The 16,387-nt window shown below is 38.0% G+C and overlaps 1 protein-coding gene across 1 annotated transcript; it reads left to right on the forward strand.

The window, feature by feature from the left end:
• Positions 1–6,038: 6,038 nt before the first annotated feature.
• On the forward strand, positions 6,039–14,692 carry TMEM38B (transmembrane protein 38B). The gene is made up of 6 exons (XM_026866429.1): positions 6,039–6,190; positions 6,734–6,766; positions 9,204–9,388; positions 10,462–10,549; positions 12,538–12,655; positions 14,234–14,692. Exons 1-6 carry the CDS (start codon positions 6,084–6,086, stop codon positions 14,438–14,440), a joined length of 738 nt encoding a protein of 245 aa, XP_026722230.1. The 5' UTR covers positions 6,039–6,083; the 3' UTR covers positions 14,441–14,692.
• Positions 14,693–16,387: the final 1,695 nt, after the last annotated feature.

Genomic DNA, 16,387 nt, shown 5'->3' on the forward strand with positions numbered 1-16,387 from the left:
TCACCGTGCCCCCCGGCCGGGCCGGGCCAGAGGTGGGAGGCGGGGAGCTGTCTGGCGCCGGCCACCCCCGCCTCAGGGGGTGGCTGCCGGGCAAGATGGCGGGGGGTGCCTAAGGGGAGCCGGAGTCCCCGGGAGCGGGGCTGCCCGTGGCAGCGCGGCTGGGCCGGGGGGTGCCGGGTGATGTCGGGGTGATCGGCATTTGCCCAGGCTTTGCCGTTGGGTCTCTGCAGGAACAGCAGGTGCCTCGGCCAGGGTGGGGTGTTAGAGCACCTCGGGGGTCCTTTGCCTTGAGGCCTGCCCAGCTTGTAAAATGCTAGAAAGTGGTGTTTTGATGTTTGGGATTTGGTATTCTATTTTTTTTTTCCCCTCACTATTTTTTGTTTTTAATGATAGTGAGTGGCTAAACCTCAGTTCCAGTGCGTACTCCCACTAAAGCTCAAGTAGCATGTGTTTCATTTGGTGTAGCAAGAGGTTTGCCAGCGCTCCTCGTGGCTTCTAAAGCGAGAACCCGCTGAGCAGAAGTTCCAGCTTTTACACCGAAGCATTGCACGGGCCTGCTGTTGGGGGCTCGGCTGGCATTTCCAGCCCTGCCGGGTGCTGTTCTCTCATCAAAATCCAGATGTTTTCTGTTAGTCTATAAGCATGCAAGTAAGTTTGTCTCCAGTCTTCATTAGTTCGTATGTCAGTAAATAATGTGTAATTGACTGCAGAAACTACATAGGAAGCACCCAGCCGAACTTTTTTCGCTTTCTCAGAACTAGAGGCACTGGTGAAATCAACCAGGAGTCTTGTTGAAAACCTTTCTGCAGTTTAAGATTTTAAAAGTCCCAAGAATAAAAGGCCTGAAACCCCTGAAACTGGGCTTATGCATGCAAAGAAGGAATGCAGATTACAGGCTGATGACTTGCTATCAGGTATTACATCTGAGAAGTGAGAGGAGAGCTGTTCAACTCATGGCTTTCTATCTTTCACACACCCTGCATATGCAGGAAGCTGTTAAGGCAGTTCTGTCTTCTAGGAAACACAGCTTGGGAATCTAATGGGAATGCTGTGGGCTAAGTGACATTTCATGTTGTTTCCACAGATCATAAAATTAAATCAGGAAAGTTTTTCACTGCCAGTAACAGGATTCTGGATTTTGTATGAGTGCACATAATGACACTTCAATCTCTGCGTGCTCTTTTCCAGAAAATCTTTTGCATTATGGTTGTTAACCCCAAGCCTAGCTTTCAGTTGTCACAAATGTAGAGACTAGCCTTGTTTTAATGTTTAGAATAACTACATGTGGTGTGGCTTTGGACTGTTACAGTAACTGTGCATCCTGGCTCATAACTGTGTAGGAAACTAAACTGACTTTCAGGATTATCTTGCAGACTTGGGAGCTTCTACTTGCTTCAGACTTTTAAGGTTCTGCGCTGTTTGTTTCATGAGAGATTGTTCTTTGGTCCTTTCATAGATGTTGTCAAGGGGAATTTTTAGTTCTTGCTGAGTAAGTGCACTTAGCAGACTGTGAACACTGATATAAAATGATTATGTGTGCTACCGTCTTCACCAAATTTTGTTACTACTGCTAAAATTGTTTCTGGGTGCTGACTTGTGGCATTGTGTAATATAACTGTTCCATTCAAAAAGGGACTTTCGCTCTAAAGGTATTTGACATTATCATGCACTACCTTGATATGGAATGGATACACTTAAAAGACAAGAGTTCTCTAGAAGTGTGCTGTCAGAAGTCTTGACAGATCCATGCTGATATTTTTTTTTTTTTCTTTTCGGCTTAAAAATTGTAAAGTTCAGAACTTTTGCGTCTAATATTTTGAATTAGTAAGTGTAATTCAGATGACTGCATGCTGGTCTGTTCCTCACTTGCAAGTAGTTTGAACTGAATCTTAAAGCATAACTGAAAAAGCAGTCATGAAATAGGATGGATATGCTATCATTGATTAATATTCTCTAGGGATTCTTTTTTGGAAACTTAGAACAGTAGCTATTTTTCACAGTGTGACTGAGTAACTTTAAGTGGCTGGTGGTATAAGAAGTATGTGGTCAAGCCAGAGCCATGTTTGGTTTATCCTGGCTTACTGTTTCCTTAAAATACCAAAACCCCACTGCTTAAAATCAGATTCAGTGTGGGTATTTGTATCATGGATGAGTACACACTAACTGGGACTTTTCCAGTCCTTCTAGCTAGATTTTCTGGCTCCTTTGTAAGTGCTGGTGCACTACAGCAGTGACAACCAACTTGTTGCTTTCCGCCTGTGTTAAACTAAGAGTTATTGGTTAGTGTGTTGAGGATTGCTTAGGAGTTGCTCATTTGTAACTTAAGTCAGTTGTGTAACTGGCAAATTTCTTTTTTAGGGATGAAGGGACAGAAAAAGGTGTTGAGGGTTGAGGATGTGTCAAACTGGGGAGAAATATACTGGGTTTGTTCTTGCAAGTTTTCTGTGACATGATTCTGGTCATTTGAAGAAAATTAATTTTTTTAGACATAATTTTGCTAAATTAAATCTGACTCTAAATCCTTTAGCTTATTTGATATTATTAGATATAGTTGAATATGGGTGCTATAAAAACTTAGACAAGTCCTTCTGGTTTGCTCTTTAGATGTTCATGTGGTATGTATTACTGATTGTCTATTTGGAACATGTTGGAAAGATTAAATCAGACTTATCCTACTGATAGAAATACTTTGCTGCAATTTTTTTTTTAATTACTGTGGTCTAGAAACAACATTTAAAACTGTATTCAACAATAGTCCTTGCATTTTGAAACTTTACTTTCTAAAACATACTATTTGCACTAGTGGCCTTTTGGCAGATCATAATTTGCATGGTTGTATGATGCCTCATTAGTTTTACAGGCTGCATCAGAGGACAAATATAAGTGACTGCTTGTTTAAAGACATGTGACTCACTTAAAATTGAATTTGTTTTCTGAAAGGTTATATCCAAGTCATAATTTACCTAGCAACAGTAAGATGAAGTTTAAATTAGTATCAGCATTTTTTTCCTCGTTGTCTTCTATGATGGATATATTCCTTGTTAGGAAGCAGCTGTGAATTGTTGAATACTATTGTAAAATGTTTCAGCCAAGAAAATTCTAACATTGACCAACAAAATCTTGAAGTCCAGTAGACTTTCCAGGCTCTTGTCCTTTTACACATAGTAGCTTAATGAAGAAATTTACATGCTTTGTTTTGGAGCTTGGTCATAGAGGGCAACTTGATAATAATAATAGTAATTTCTATATATGTCCTCAAAACTGGAAACCACTTACTGCTAGCTGTGGGAGAAAGTAAGAGTGGAGAAGTGATAATTGCTGAAAGGCAGGTGAGTGGATTTGAAAAGAGAACAGAGAACAAACTAATTTTATAATAACTCAACATTTCATTGAATTATTTTTTTTAAGTTTATTTTTTAAGCTGGCCTTTGATATAGGAAGTGAAATATAGTGAACATATTTTCACAGAATATGTAGGAGAGAAATGATATACAAATGTACAATAGAAAATTTAAACCTTTTCAAACCTTATACATGAGAATCTTCATTTTTTTTCATTAAAACTAGTTGTTACATTATGTTTCATTAATTGAAGTCAATGTCCATGTGCATGAAAAATAGAATACGGTGTGTTAGATTCAAAAACACAGCACCTGGAATGCTTTACTTTCATTATGTTCGTAAACTGGCTCAACGGCTGCTAAAGTGAAGCAGCTCTCAGGTAGCTCTCAGTCATGTTGCATTTTGTGGGGAGGGAGGAGATAGTTCAGTAAGTGAAGGCTGCCAGTAAGATGTTAAGCTGATTACTTCTAATGCAAGGTGAGAAGCTTCATGCTAATGAAAGAGAGGTTGTTTCACACCCACCTGACATTGGATGTCTGAAGTGTAAGATTTTTTTTTTTAAACCTGATCTGGAGGTTGACAATTCTTGGATGTGGAACCTCCTGTTGTGGTTATTGGTCTCACTCCAAAACCAGAAAACTGTGCAGATTACATCCTATATTACGTCTGTCCAGGAGTTAAAGCTTGGGCATAAAACAGGTGCTGATGTATTAGCAGTACGCAGCAGTTCCAGCACGTTTCCTTGTGATTTACACTGGCTGCCTGTTAGCTGGGTTTTCTATTGTCTTGTAAAGTTTGGGATATTTCTTCTCTGTATGGTCACTTTGTGCTATAGTACCAGAGCAGCATTTAGTGGAGTTACTCAACAGAGAGAGTACTGCTGAATGTGGGAGTAGGATATTCTCATGTTGTAAGAAAGGGAATTCAGTCCTTTCATGCTAAGCTAGGTATATAGTAGTACTTGTAATGCAGCTGTGTCATCAAACAAGAGAATAATTAGATGTGAGAAGGAAGCTACTGTAGTTATTTTGGACCAGTGAGTGTCTACTTAATGTATTTTTTGCCGCCTTTTTTTTTTTTTTTTTTTTTCTGAGTGTAATGGCTGTCAGCATTTTTAGATTTTTTTTTTTTTAATTGAGGAAACCTCAATGTAGTAAGCAAAAACCATATTAATATTCTGCAGATGTCTTGCCCTTTTCAAATATGCTGGTGAAGATAGGTCCACATTCAGTTATATGGGATCTGGACGTAACAGCCCACTTTATATTCTTACTTTTGCTGTTAAGTAACATTAACAGGCTTTACAATTTTCTCCTGTTAATTTTATGCACACAAACATAATAGATAGCTATTGTGGAGAAATGGTAATATGCAATAACAAAGCTGAGCGTAACCAACTTAGAGCACCAGGTACTGCAGCATGGAAAATAAATTAAGCAATAGTTTTTTTAAAAAAGAGGTATTACTTTCTATTCAGATACTCTGTAATGCTTAGGAGTGCTCATTTTATAAATTGGCAGTTACATCGGAGTTTACATAGTTCTGCAATATGTGATAGCTGTGCCAACACTAAAACTGGAACAATCTTGTTAATACTTTTGTATGAAGTGAGTTGTATTGAGAGTACTGTTTTCTCTTTGATAGGTTTAAGCTTCTCATTTTGAGTAAGAAGCTGCTTTTCCCACAGAAATGCCTGACAAACCAAAAGCTTCACCTCTGAATTGGGAACATACATCACATTTCATTTTGGGGCAGACACTCGGTTTCATCTCTGCTTTTGTGAATTCAGCCTTTGGACTATGAAACTTTTTCAGGCAAACAGAGCTCTGCACCTGTGTAAAGGGGAAGCTTTGGCAACATTGGACTTTTGAAAGGGAAGGAAATAGTCAAAGCAACTACTTGAGGATATTTCTGGCTTTGCCCCCTGAAATTGGTTAAGACTTCCAATTACCTCTACATAATCTTTCAATATTGAACTCTCTTTAGGCATAGTTCAACTGCAATTTAAAATTGATAATTCGCTTTAAAGATAACATAATAAACCAAACTGCGAGTCTATTATTATTATTATTATTATTATTATTATTATGGCTTCAGGTAACCTTTTTTTCTCTGTTCAGGATTGCAGGTGAAACTATTTAATAATTGTTTTGGATACTGGTGTCATTTTGGTCAGCAAACACAGTGAGCAGGGCGTTATAAGGAAAAATATAAACAGTGACCTTGAATTCACAAACACTCAAAAGCAGAAATGGAATTTGTAGACTAACCTCCTAAAAGTTACCAGTGCTAATCCTGTCTAGGTCAGCAAAGCAACTTGTGTATTTTTAATACAAATTTGAAAACAACTATTTATCAATGCCAGATTATTAACAATGAGACCTCTCAGCCATGTTCTGGAAGCTTTTTCTTCTTGGCAGCCAAATAGTTATGATAAACCAACCCACAGAAGATGTTCAGAGAATACAGTGTCAGTCTTTCACTTTTATTTAGAGAGCATATGCTTAAGTCAGTGTACTCTGGTTTGTATTTCTGAAGACTTTTCTGGTAAAAACCTACAGATTTCTGCAGGATTTTTCATTACGTAAAGGAATGATGTTGGACTGCATGATTTGAAAAATACTGAGTTTTAAACATGATGTGATTCTCAAATGTTTATTTTAACTTATGCATCTTTTCCCTGTGTTTCAGGAGCTGTGGAAGTGTCACTCCGAAGTCCAGTTGCCTGCTGGTTTAGTGCTATGCTTTATTGCTTTGGTGGTTCAGTTTTGTCTTCATTGATGCTTGCAGAACCTCCAGTAGCATTACTGGCGAAGAGCGCAAATATACTACTGGCATCTTCAGTCTGGTAAGCAGCTACAATTGAGTTGAGTAGTATTGGTTCTGAGAAAGCTATACTTTGTAAACTAGTATTATACCCTCAAGCTTCCATGTAAATCAGAAGCTTAACTTAAAAATGTTACGGATTTGGATGCTGTCTCTTCATCTAGAAAGTCACTGCAGCAAAATAGTTGTTACAGTCCTGTTCTATAGGAGTAAAATGCTCCTAAGGCAGCAACTCTTACAGGCTGTTGTATAACAAAATGCTCACTCACTAAACTAGACTTACCTTAGATTTTTATAGTATTCCTGGTCAGACAGATGAAAACATTCTTTTGTAGTGAAGTGGACTTCAGTTACAACTTTTCTGGATATAGGTAAGATGTAAACACAGCCTAGTTTTTCATCAGTAGCTCTTGAAGACCAGAACCTGGCTATGTAGAAATTTTGAGCTTTTCTGTAATTTGGGATCTAAGACACAAATCATCTTTACTCTCCGTTAGTTTCTGCTTCCTGACATAATTTTTTTTCTTTTTTTTTTTTCCCTTTCCCAAATGGATGGGCATTATAGTGGAAAACACTTGAGAGCTGAATGGGAAATCAGGTGTGTGAACAAGGCAGCAATTTGGCCGGTTTTGGAATTCAGAAAAAGCACTGAAATTATTTTCATATAAAGGTGGACTTCCAGTGGAGTTCATTTGTTCCAGAAAGTGATCTTTGAAGAAACTCAAACTTCACAAACTTTGTGAGCAGCAGTGGGTTTTTGAACTTTAAAATCTCAATTCCTATGAGAGTGTTACCTGCTTGACATCTTTAGTATCTGTTCCTTGTAGCCCCTTAGGCTTTCTAATAGCAAATTCATTAAAATGAAAGTAAGTGTTTCTATCTATGTATATATATATATTAATCTTTTGGTCGTCATGTTGCAATAGGAGATGATAGATTTTATTTAGGCAAATTGGTGAAATTTTTAATGTGTAATAAGTAGTGAAGTGTTAACAAAGCTTATAGAATCTGCTTATAGTTCATATTAGTCTGACGTGGGAGATGTGTCTGCTTGTTTTAGTAAATGACATGAGTTAGGAGTACACGTAAAGAGAAAGTGATTTCTGTTGAACTTAACATGGTCAAATGTAATTTGCTGTGCACAGCAAATGAGGTTTTAACGAAGAGCTATGAAAGTTATGAAACCTTTTAAGCTTCTAGTTTTACAAAGTTCTCTCTTTATGAGTATGATGGCTTTAATTGTCGGTCTCAGATCATTTGAAACGAAGCCATACATAAAACTGGAAAACAAATGTGTGGAAACAAAAGTGCTATGCTTGAGAAATGCTCTTAGATAGTCTGTAGGACAGCGACATCTGCTGTTAGCACATGTTGCCAGCAGAAATTATGGACAAAATGCCGTGGTGGGACTGCAACGGTAGGTTCTGTCCAGTTACCTGTGCTTCAGGATGCTAAAACAACAGTCTGCGATTGTAAATTAATTCTGGTTAGCGTTGTCTGTTGAGTGCGTGTCTTAAATGCCTATTTGCAGTAGCTGTTAAAATACACGTTTTCTATAAATTTTGTTTTCATATCAACTGAAGCTTGCTTGCATACAACGGCAATTTGCTTTACAATAGGAGAAAAATAAGTAGATCAAAAGTAAAGCTAAACTTGAACACCAGAGCTGTAGTTAGCAATGTAAATTCTGCTAATTTTCTTATTTGTGAGAAATAGGCTCTTGCATGTTCCATTGTGGGAGATCTTGAAGAGAAGCTTTAGAAGTTTGCCGTGGTGAGATCTATAACCATTGCAAAAAAAGAAAATACTTAACTAGGACAAGTCTTCAGCTTAGCTTTACCTTTCTGGGGATGAAGCTTCCTGGCATTCTGCTGTAAACTCCAAACCCTGAGTGCTGTCCTGATTTCTAATCTCTAACCATGAAGCATGACTCTTTAGTTATTGTGTCTGCTAGTAGTTCTTACAAAGTAAACTAGGTACAAGAGGTGCATTTCTGCATTGCAGCCAGAGGAAACAGGAGAAAGATATAGCCTTAGAAATTATTGGTAGAAAGGATTGAGCTCAGAAGCCTAAACCAACAGGCAAGTATCTTTTTTTTTTTTTTCCTTAGAAAATGAAAAAGCACCCTTCCCATCACTTAAAGGCTTTGTCTGATATTACTTAATTGTTACTCTCTTATTACTGTGCTGAAGTAATCTAGATACTTAATCTTGATTAAATTTTTGAGCCCTTGAATGTCTCTGTAAGAACTGAATCTTGTTTATGATTGAAGAATTACAATAAAACACCACATAATCTAATCTTTCAAAATTTAGTCACTTTAGGGTTTCATTGTTAGCCATCTTTAACTTTGTTTTTACAGCAATTGATAAAAGATTTTGAGTACTGTGCTTTCAACGCTTTTAGAAAACGTGTGCTTGCAATTGGTAAGCTGGAAAAGCTAGAATTGGTGGTTACTAAGATGAGAAATCTCTTTGAAAATAGCTCTGCATTTCATCTGGCATGACACCAACTAGTGGAGGCATTCTTGCTGAAGTTATGTAATTCCATGTACCTATCAGTATGAAAGCAGTATGTAATTCCATGTACCTATCAGTATGAAAGCATGGTGTCAGCATGTAATTTACCACCCTGTCAAAAACCCCAATGAAACAAAAAACCCACAAAAACCCAAGCCACACACAGTCAGTCAGACACTAATTTAATAATTTAAATTGTAAAAACATGATATATAAGCTACAGAACAGTAAAATTTAAAGCTGTTTCTCATGTATTTTAATGGATTCTTCTCTAGGACAATGAAGGCAGTAAGAACAATTTCAAATAATGTTTGATGATTTTGGTACAAGAACTTAAGCATGCTCAAAAGTATTTCAGATTTGTTCCAGTGTGTCTAGCACACAAGACAGTGAGTTATGAGTAGTATATCATGCTTTGCTAGTCATATTACAGAAGTATCTTTGAAAGCTATTAGAAAGTGAATTCCTTAGCAAAAACTTTTGAATCCTGCTAATGGGTTTTCTCATTATTTTCAGGTATCTTGTGTTTTACTGTCCACAAGACATATTCTATCGGTGCTTTGCCTTTCTGCCTCTTCGGCTTCTGGTTGCAGGAATGAAAGAAGTGACTAGGACTTGGAAGATAACAGCTGGCATTGAACATGCAGACAGTCACTTCAAAGATGCCTGGCTTGTCATGGTAGCTGTAGGCTGGGCCAGAGGTAACATGCATAACATCTTGTTCTGATGGATTGTGATGTTTTGGAGTGGTATTTAAATGTCTAGCCCTTCAGTGTAATTGTAGCACCGTTCCTTGCTGTGCTGGATATAGTAGTCCTAATACAGTCTGTTGTCTCCTCAAGAGAAATGGCTGTGCAGCAGTTTTTCTGCCTGGATTAAGGATGACATTGAATGACTCTGAGGGAAGTTCATCTCATCCCTTCAGATGGTCTTGTGAGGACTGGTAGGGTGTGTAGTTGATTGCAATAAAGAAATAAATCTTCCATGTAGCTTTGGTGCTGTTACTAAACTTTCCAAAATCATATTTCTTCAGAGCTTTTTCTTGGATGTGGCTGAAGAGGAGAACTTGTTTTCTTAGCTTTTTGTGTTTTAACTATTATCTGATTTTAAACACAGGAATGAACCTTCTGGCCTGCCTGCTGTTTGGCTTACAGCTCTGGAAGCTACCTTCCTAGAGCTGTTTTTGTAGTTACAATGTTAGAACCACTTCAAGAAGTAGTGCAGCTCTTGTTTCTGTTTGCTTGATTCTCTTGTGCTTTGGAAAATAACATATGTTAATGTGATGATCTAACATATTATTTTCCCAGATTATAATACAGATAAATCTTGTTGGCCAGAGTGTCTTAACACCTCCTCATATCTTCATGTTCTTTTAATGTGAAAATACATACCTCCTTTTCTTGAAGAGGGTCCTCATAGTTGTAGAGGCATTCTCTGTACTTACATGATGATGTGAGGAATGGAACAATATAAGCCTCTCTGGAGATTCACTTTGGGAATTCAGGAATTTGTTTGTAGTGATGAGTGCATCGGTTCAGATGCTATCACATAAAGGTAAACCTGAGGTTCTTACTCAGTAGCTAAACCTCTGAGGTTTCATGTCAGTTAGCTTAAGTCATACACATATAAAAGATTGGATTAGTCTATTTAAGTCTGAGCTTCGGGTGCCACATTTGGCACCTGGTGTAACGAGGTTTGCTGGGAGCAATAACAGGTTGTGCAGTAGTTGTAGTAGTCAGTGGAGGCTTACAGTAATAAATCTCTGTAATTTCAGGAGCTGGTGGTGGCCTAATTTCCAACTTTGAGCAGCTGGTGAGAGGAGTGTGGAAACCTGAAACCAACGAACTACTGAAGATGTCCTTGTAAGTTTTTAAAAAAGACTGCAAGGTGTTAACTGTTATTTTGCTAACTCCTTGTGCCTACAGGTACTATTAGTGGTTCAGATTTTGGTGTCTATCTTGTGAAAGACCGGTTGACGATCTTCAGTAATTTTAACAGATGTTTTAATCATTCTAGGTTCACAGCACAAGAACACCAAATGGAAAGCTGAGTCAACAAAAATTATATGACAGAAAGCAATATTGAGTCAGTAGGAAGTTGGTGGAAAGCAGTTTTGACTCAATTTGTTCTACAGGGACATGGTTTTCTATCCAAAATGAAAGGACAGTGGTACCAGAAGTATACACATGAAGTCTGCATGTTCTAACCATCACTAAGTTGGCTTCCTTTGAGCATTGTCACTCTAACTTTCTCTGACAGTACTGTTTTCCTCCAGGGATATGAATTATTTGAGAAAGTGCAAATTGGTTATTCAATAAAGCAAAAATGTACCGCAAGATAGGAAATATTACTTCTCTTGAAGAAGCAAAGAATGGGAATATTACATGTCTCCTAGTTTATTGAGACAGGCTAGAAATCCACAAGCTATTATTGTAAGTCAAGATAAGCTCACTGTGGTAATTTCCTAAAATTCATTTGTGTTTCCCATGTAACTCTCAGGTCCTTAGAATCTACATACTTTTTTTTAAAAAAAAAGTTTTTTTGCTTTTCTGCAGCCACTCTTAGCAACAGAATAACAGAGAGATTTGTAGCCTTTCCTTTGGCAGTATTTAAATATTTTATAGCTTATGTAAATTGTTGGCTTTTTCTGAAATTCCAGGTATTTAGAATTTCTATCCCTCTGTCAGTGCCTAAGTGACAGTCTTGAAAGCAGAATTCCATAAGGAAGAAGCCACTGTGAGTAATAGCACTGTAAACCTAAATAACACTCTACTTAGAGGTGCAACACTAGAGCAGTGCTTACTGACTATGGCAGTGCTTGCATATATTCTCCTTCTCCATTGTGGATGTGGCTCAAGTAACTCAAAAAGGATTTTTGAAGTTCTGTTTAATATATAAAGCTTAAGAATATTAAATAGAAGTAGGTTACAAAGTTAAATGGATAAAACATTCTGCAAACGGATGAGATGCATTTATACACATAGTTGTTTTTTGGACTTCCTGAGCAGGAAGTTGATACAATAAATTTCTGAGTTACTGAAAAGACAGTGAAGAATGTGTCTACATTAGATGCTCTGTGATAATGGGAATGTCACCTGTACATGTCACATGTAGATGCAGATCAAGAAATGCACAGGATTTTTCTGCCACGATATTAGTGCTCTCTCTTCAGACAACTTTAGATAATTGACAAAAGTTCTTCTATTTTCTGACTGCGTATCCAGTAAGGGATTTACGACCACAATGAAGATGGCTAGAGGGTGTAAATCTTTGCATGTCTCAAGTCAACATAGCTATGTTGGGAAAACCTGGTAACACAGCCTTGGCTCAAGTCAAGTATATGGTGACTACAACCCTGGAACTGCTGGAGTGTCACAGTGAACAGAGACTTGGACTATGTTGTTCTTCAACACCTTAAACAACTCCTTAGAATGAGTAACACCTGGATTACAGGAGAGGAACCTAATTTTAAGTCTAGTCCAGGTAGTGCAAACTTTGTGATTTAACTCTTCAATAAGATACACTGGAAGAGGAAGAAGAGGAGCAAGCTGATGTATAGAGTCTGAACAGGGGCATTGATTTGAGGAGGATTTGTCAAACACAAGTTTCCTGGGTGTGTAAAGTAGTGCTGAACTTGATGCTTGTCTATATCATAGACAGAAAATGTAGTATATAAAGTGAAAGTCTTAGTTTAATTATAGCTAGGTTTTGGACCTTGTCACTAGTACCACAAGTTTTCATTAGTTCTGTTCAAAAATAATTCTTTTGCATGCTAGGAACATTTACTGCTTTCCAGGCGATGGCAGCTTTTACTGTAGAGAAATTAATATTTGTCTTGTTTGATTTCCAGCCCTGTGAAGGTAACTTTGGTAGGAGCAGTTCTCTTCACCCTGCAACACAGCCAGTACTTCCCAATAGCAAGACACAACCTTGTGTTTTTATACACCGTCTTTCTTGTTGTCTCTAAGGTAAGAATGTGGAAGTGTTGTAAATAACTGAATAACAGAAGTATTTAATCTCATTATTTCTGAGAAGAAAATATGCCCTCAAACATCTTATCACAAGTTAGAGTGCATGCTTCTGGATGGGAAGTCCAGCTCCTACTGAAGTCTTAAACCTGTAGAATAGAAGACCTACTCCATTACTGGTACTGTTCAATGGCGGGGGGAGGGGGAATCAGGAACTTTGGCACCCAGCAGTTGATATGCCAGGCTTGTATGTCATAATCTCAGACAAAGCTTGCAGAAAGAAGCTCTCCTATTCTCTGCCTTTTGCTATCTTCTTAATGCCTTCTTTGTACCTGTGCAGTCATCCGTGGGTTTACAAAACAAGCCAATTTGGTTCTCATCTCGCTTAAAGTGTTCACAGCCTAAGTATTTAGGTGGGAAGAGAAAGTGTATCAAACCCACTTTGAAGTAGCCGTAACTGCTTTTATTATAAAATACATACTACTTCTCTATTGAATCCTTTAATCCCTCCAGTTTTGCTAATTTCCAGGATGATGCCTGTCTTCAGGATTATTAGCTAATAAGAAAGTGTAGTCTCTGTGGTAGCAAAAGTCTGGTGATTTTTAAGAGCTTCAGAGCTGCGGTTGAACAGACTAGAGTCTGTCTAAAAGTTCCCATTCTCCTTCTGTGAAGAAGCTGACAAGTTTAGTTCTAGAGAATCTGGTTTAGGGAGCCAAGACTACATTCAAGCTGATGCTCATGATTCTGTGCTTAAACCAATAAAGACATTGTTCAACTGAGAATGCTGGGAATAGAGAAGGAAAGGAAAATGTTATTGTGGAAGTGGGAAATTACAGCTGTGTTCAGAAGCTGGTTGTCAGGCTGCACTGAAGTGAGTAAGTTCTTAAACTGATGATCATATTGACAATCAGGAACTTGAGGATCTCCTTAACTCATAAAGCAACAGTTGTGGATGTGGCATAGTCCCGTATTAGTGTAGTGTTTTAGAAATTTTTCATGTCTCTGATAAGTGTAGAAACTGTTGCAATATAAACTTGTCCAGTATCTGGAACTACAAAACATTTTTTTCTGTCCTGATTTCAAGTTATGTATTCTAATGAATTTCTACCTAAATCTCTCAGCTTTATGGAATGAATATGCCTGTAATTCTAACTGAAGTCTGGCTGTGCATACATACTTAGGTGCTTACACATTGCATTCTTTCAATTTAAATTGAAGTAGACACTCTGTTTACAGTTTCTCAGTTTGAACAAGGTTACAAAACTTACACATAAAAGTTGCTCTTCACCTTAGTTGTATGACATGAAATGTTGTTTACTCTTAGGATGATTTTAGTAAACTTAAACAGAAAGTTATTTGTGCACATCATTTGTGTATAGCATGTGTGAAGAGTGTAGATCAGAAAGTAAAGCATTCTTTGATCAATTGAAGCTAAAATGAACATATTCCTGTTCTGGGTGGGACGGCCTCATGCTTGTGTCGAAAATTAGAAATGCCATACATGCAGCTTTGAACTAGTTTTCAATTGCTGTGAAGTTGTTAAAACCTTTATTGTAACTTGATCTTTGTTCTTCATAGGTAACAATGATGTTGACAAGATCTGCAACTTCTCCATTTGGTCCGTTTGAGGCTACATTAGGCCATATGTTTTTTGGTTTGCAAAAGACACCATCCAAAGTGAAGGGTGAAGGTGCTGCATCTTCTAATGGCTCTTCAGTCTGTGAACGGTCTTCTGAACAGCACCAGGATGGTGTTAAGAAAAGACAGGCAAAGAAAACAGAATAAACAGCTTAAAATACTTGATGGTCATAACCTCTGAAGATGTATTTCAGATTAGACTGGCTGAGAAATTTGTTTAAAGAAATGCATGTGAAGAGAGAACAGCGATGTATACTACTGTGTTGTTTCTGCTTTCAGAATGTGTTTTGTAAGCTTCTATTCAGATGTTGGATTTGTAAGTTAAAAACTACAAATTTTTATAGCAGTTACAAGTTTACTAATTTTTGTATTTCTGATAACTTTAAATGCTTACATGCTGAACAGTTTTAAAACTTGACAATCAGATTTGTTATTTTTTCTGATATATCACTTTGTTTCATCTCTCTTCCTCCCCCCCACCTCCAATTCTTAAGTTTCATTTGGATAGCATGGATTTGCACTGCCAAATGTTCACAGTAGTGTGTCCCAAATAAGGTCCCTGTCTGAGTAAGGCTTAATCACAGTGCACTGTAAAACCATGAAAATATACTGAATTAATGCCTTTAACTAGAAAAATAACTGAATTACCATTATAATTCACATTGCCTTAATCTAGATTTTCTTTATTTACTTAAGTAAATGTTTTTCTATTTTTTTAAAATAGGAGTGAATTATCTGTCACTTTAAAAAAATCTTTACAGTTATCAAATAGAACTATTTCAATATTTTTTGTTGTTGGCTTACTTTGACACTTTTGGGCCAGGCTCAAAGAGTTGTGATGAATGGAGTTAAAACTGGTTGGTGGCCAGTCACAGGTGGTGTTGGGGCCACTCCTGTTTAACATCTTTATTGATGATCTAGACAAGGGGATCGAGTGTACCTGCAGTGAGTTTGCAGATGACACCCAGTTGGGTGGGAGTGTTGATCTGCTCGAGGGTAGGGAGGCTCTACAGAGAGACCTGGACAGGCTGGAGCCATGGGCTGAGGCCAACTGGGGGAGTTTCAATAAGGCCAAATGCCGGGGGCTGCCCTTGGGCCACAACAACCCCCAGCAGCGCTGCAGGCTTGGGGAGGAGTGGCTGGAGAGCTGCCAGTCAGAGAGGAACCTGGGGGTGCTGATTGACAGCTGCCTGAACAGGAGCCAGCAGTGTGCCCTGGTGGCCCAGAAGGCCAATGGTATCTTGGCTTGTATCAGAAATATTGTGGCCAGCAGGACTGAGGAAGCTGGTGAAGGGTCTAGAGAATGAGTCTTATGAAGAGCAGCTGAGGAAACGGGTTGTTTAGTCTGGTGAAAAGGAGGCTCAGGGAAGACCATATCGCTCCCTACAACTACATGAAAGGAGGTTGTAGCAAGGTGGATGTTGGTCTTTTCTCTCAGATAACAAGTGATAAGACAAGAGGAAATGGCCTTAAGTTACTCTAGGGGAAATTTAGATTGGATATTAGGAAAATTTTTTTCACCAAAAGAGTTACCAAGCATTGGAACAGGCTGCCCAGAGAAGTGGCTCAGTCACCATCCCTGGAGATATTTAAAAGACAATTAGATGTGGTGCTTAGGGACGTGGTTTAGTGGTGGACATGGCAGTGTTACAGTGTCAGTATAGTTGGACTCAATGATTTTAGAATTCTTTTCCAACCTAAATGATTCTGTGATTCTGTACTGTTGGAAGCACTGGAACTATTTATTAGTGTTTGCTGAATTCTGCTGCTTCCTGCTGGTTGTATCTTTTTTGCCCATGATGTGGAGCAGTTCTAAGCAGCATATGCTTCAGAACTGAGAACTTTGATGTTTTAGACATGTTACATTTCATAAGAATAGAATCTTTTCAATGGAATCTTTCACTGATGTGCCAATTTTTAGAATAAATTAAAACATTTTTACAGTTATATTATTTGTCTCCAGAGAGTACTGCTTTGCAGAATATTCTTCAGCAAGAGGACATGGGTTCATCTTTGTGCAGGGATGCCAGGGAGAATGTGGAGGGAGCTCTGATTTGAAAAGACAAAAGTTCTAGATCCAGGTACACATCTAAA

The sequence above is a fragment of the Athene cunicularia genome (genome assembly GCF_003259725.1).
Source record: "Athene cunicularia isolate RWA chromosome Z unlocalized genomic scaffold, athCun1 chrZ_part2, whole genome shotgun sequence".
In the NCBI taxonomy this organism is placed as follows: Eukaryota; Metazoa; Chordata; class Aves; order Strigiformes; family Strigidae; genus Athene; species Athene cunicularia.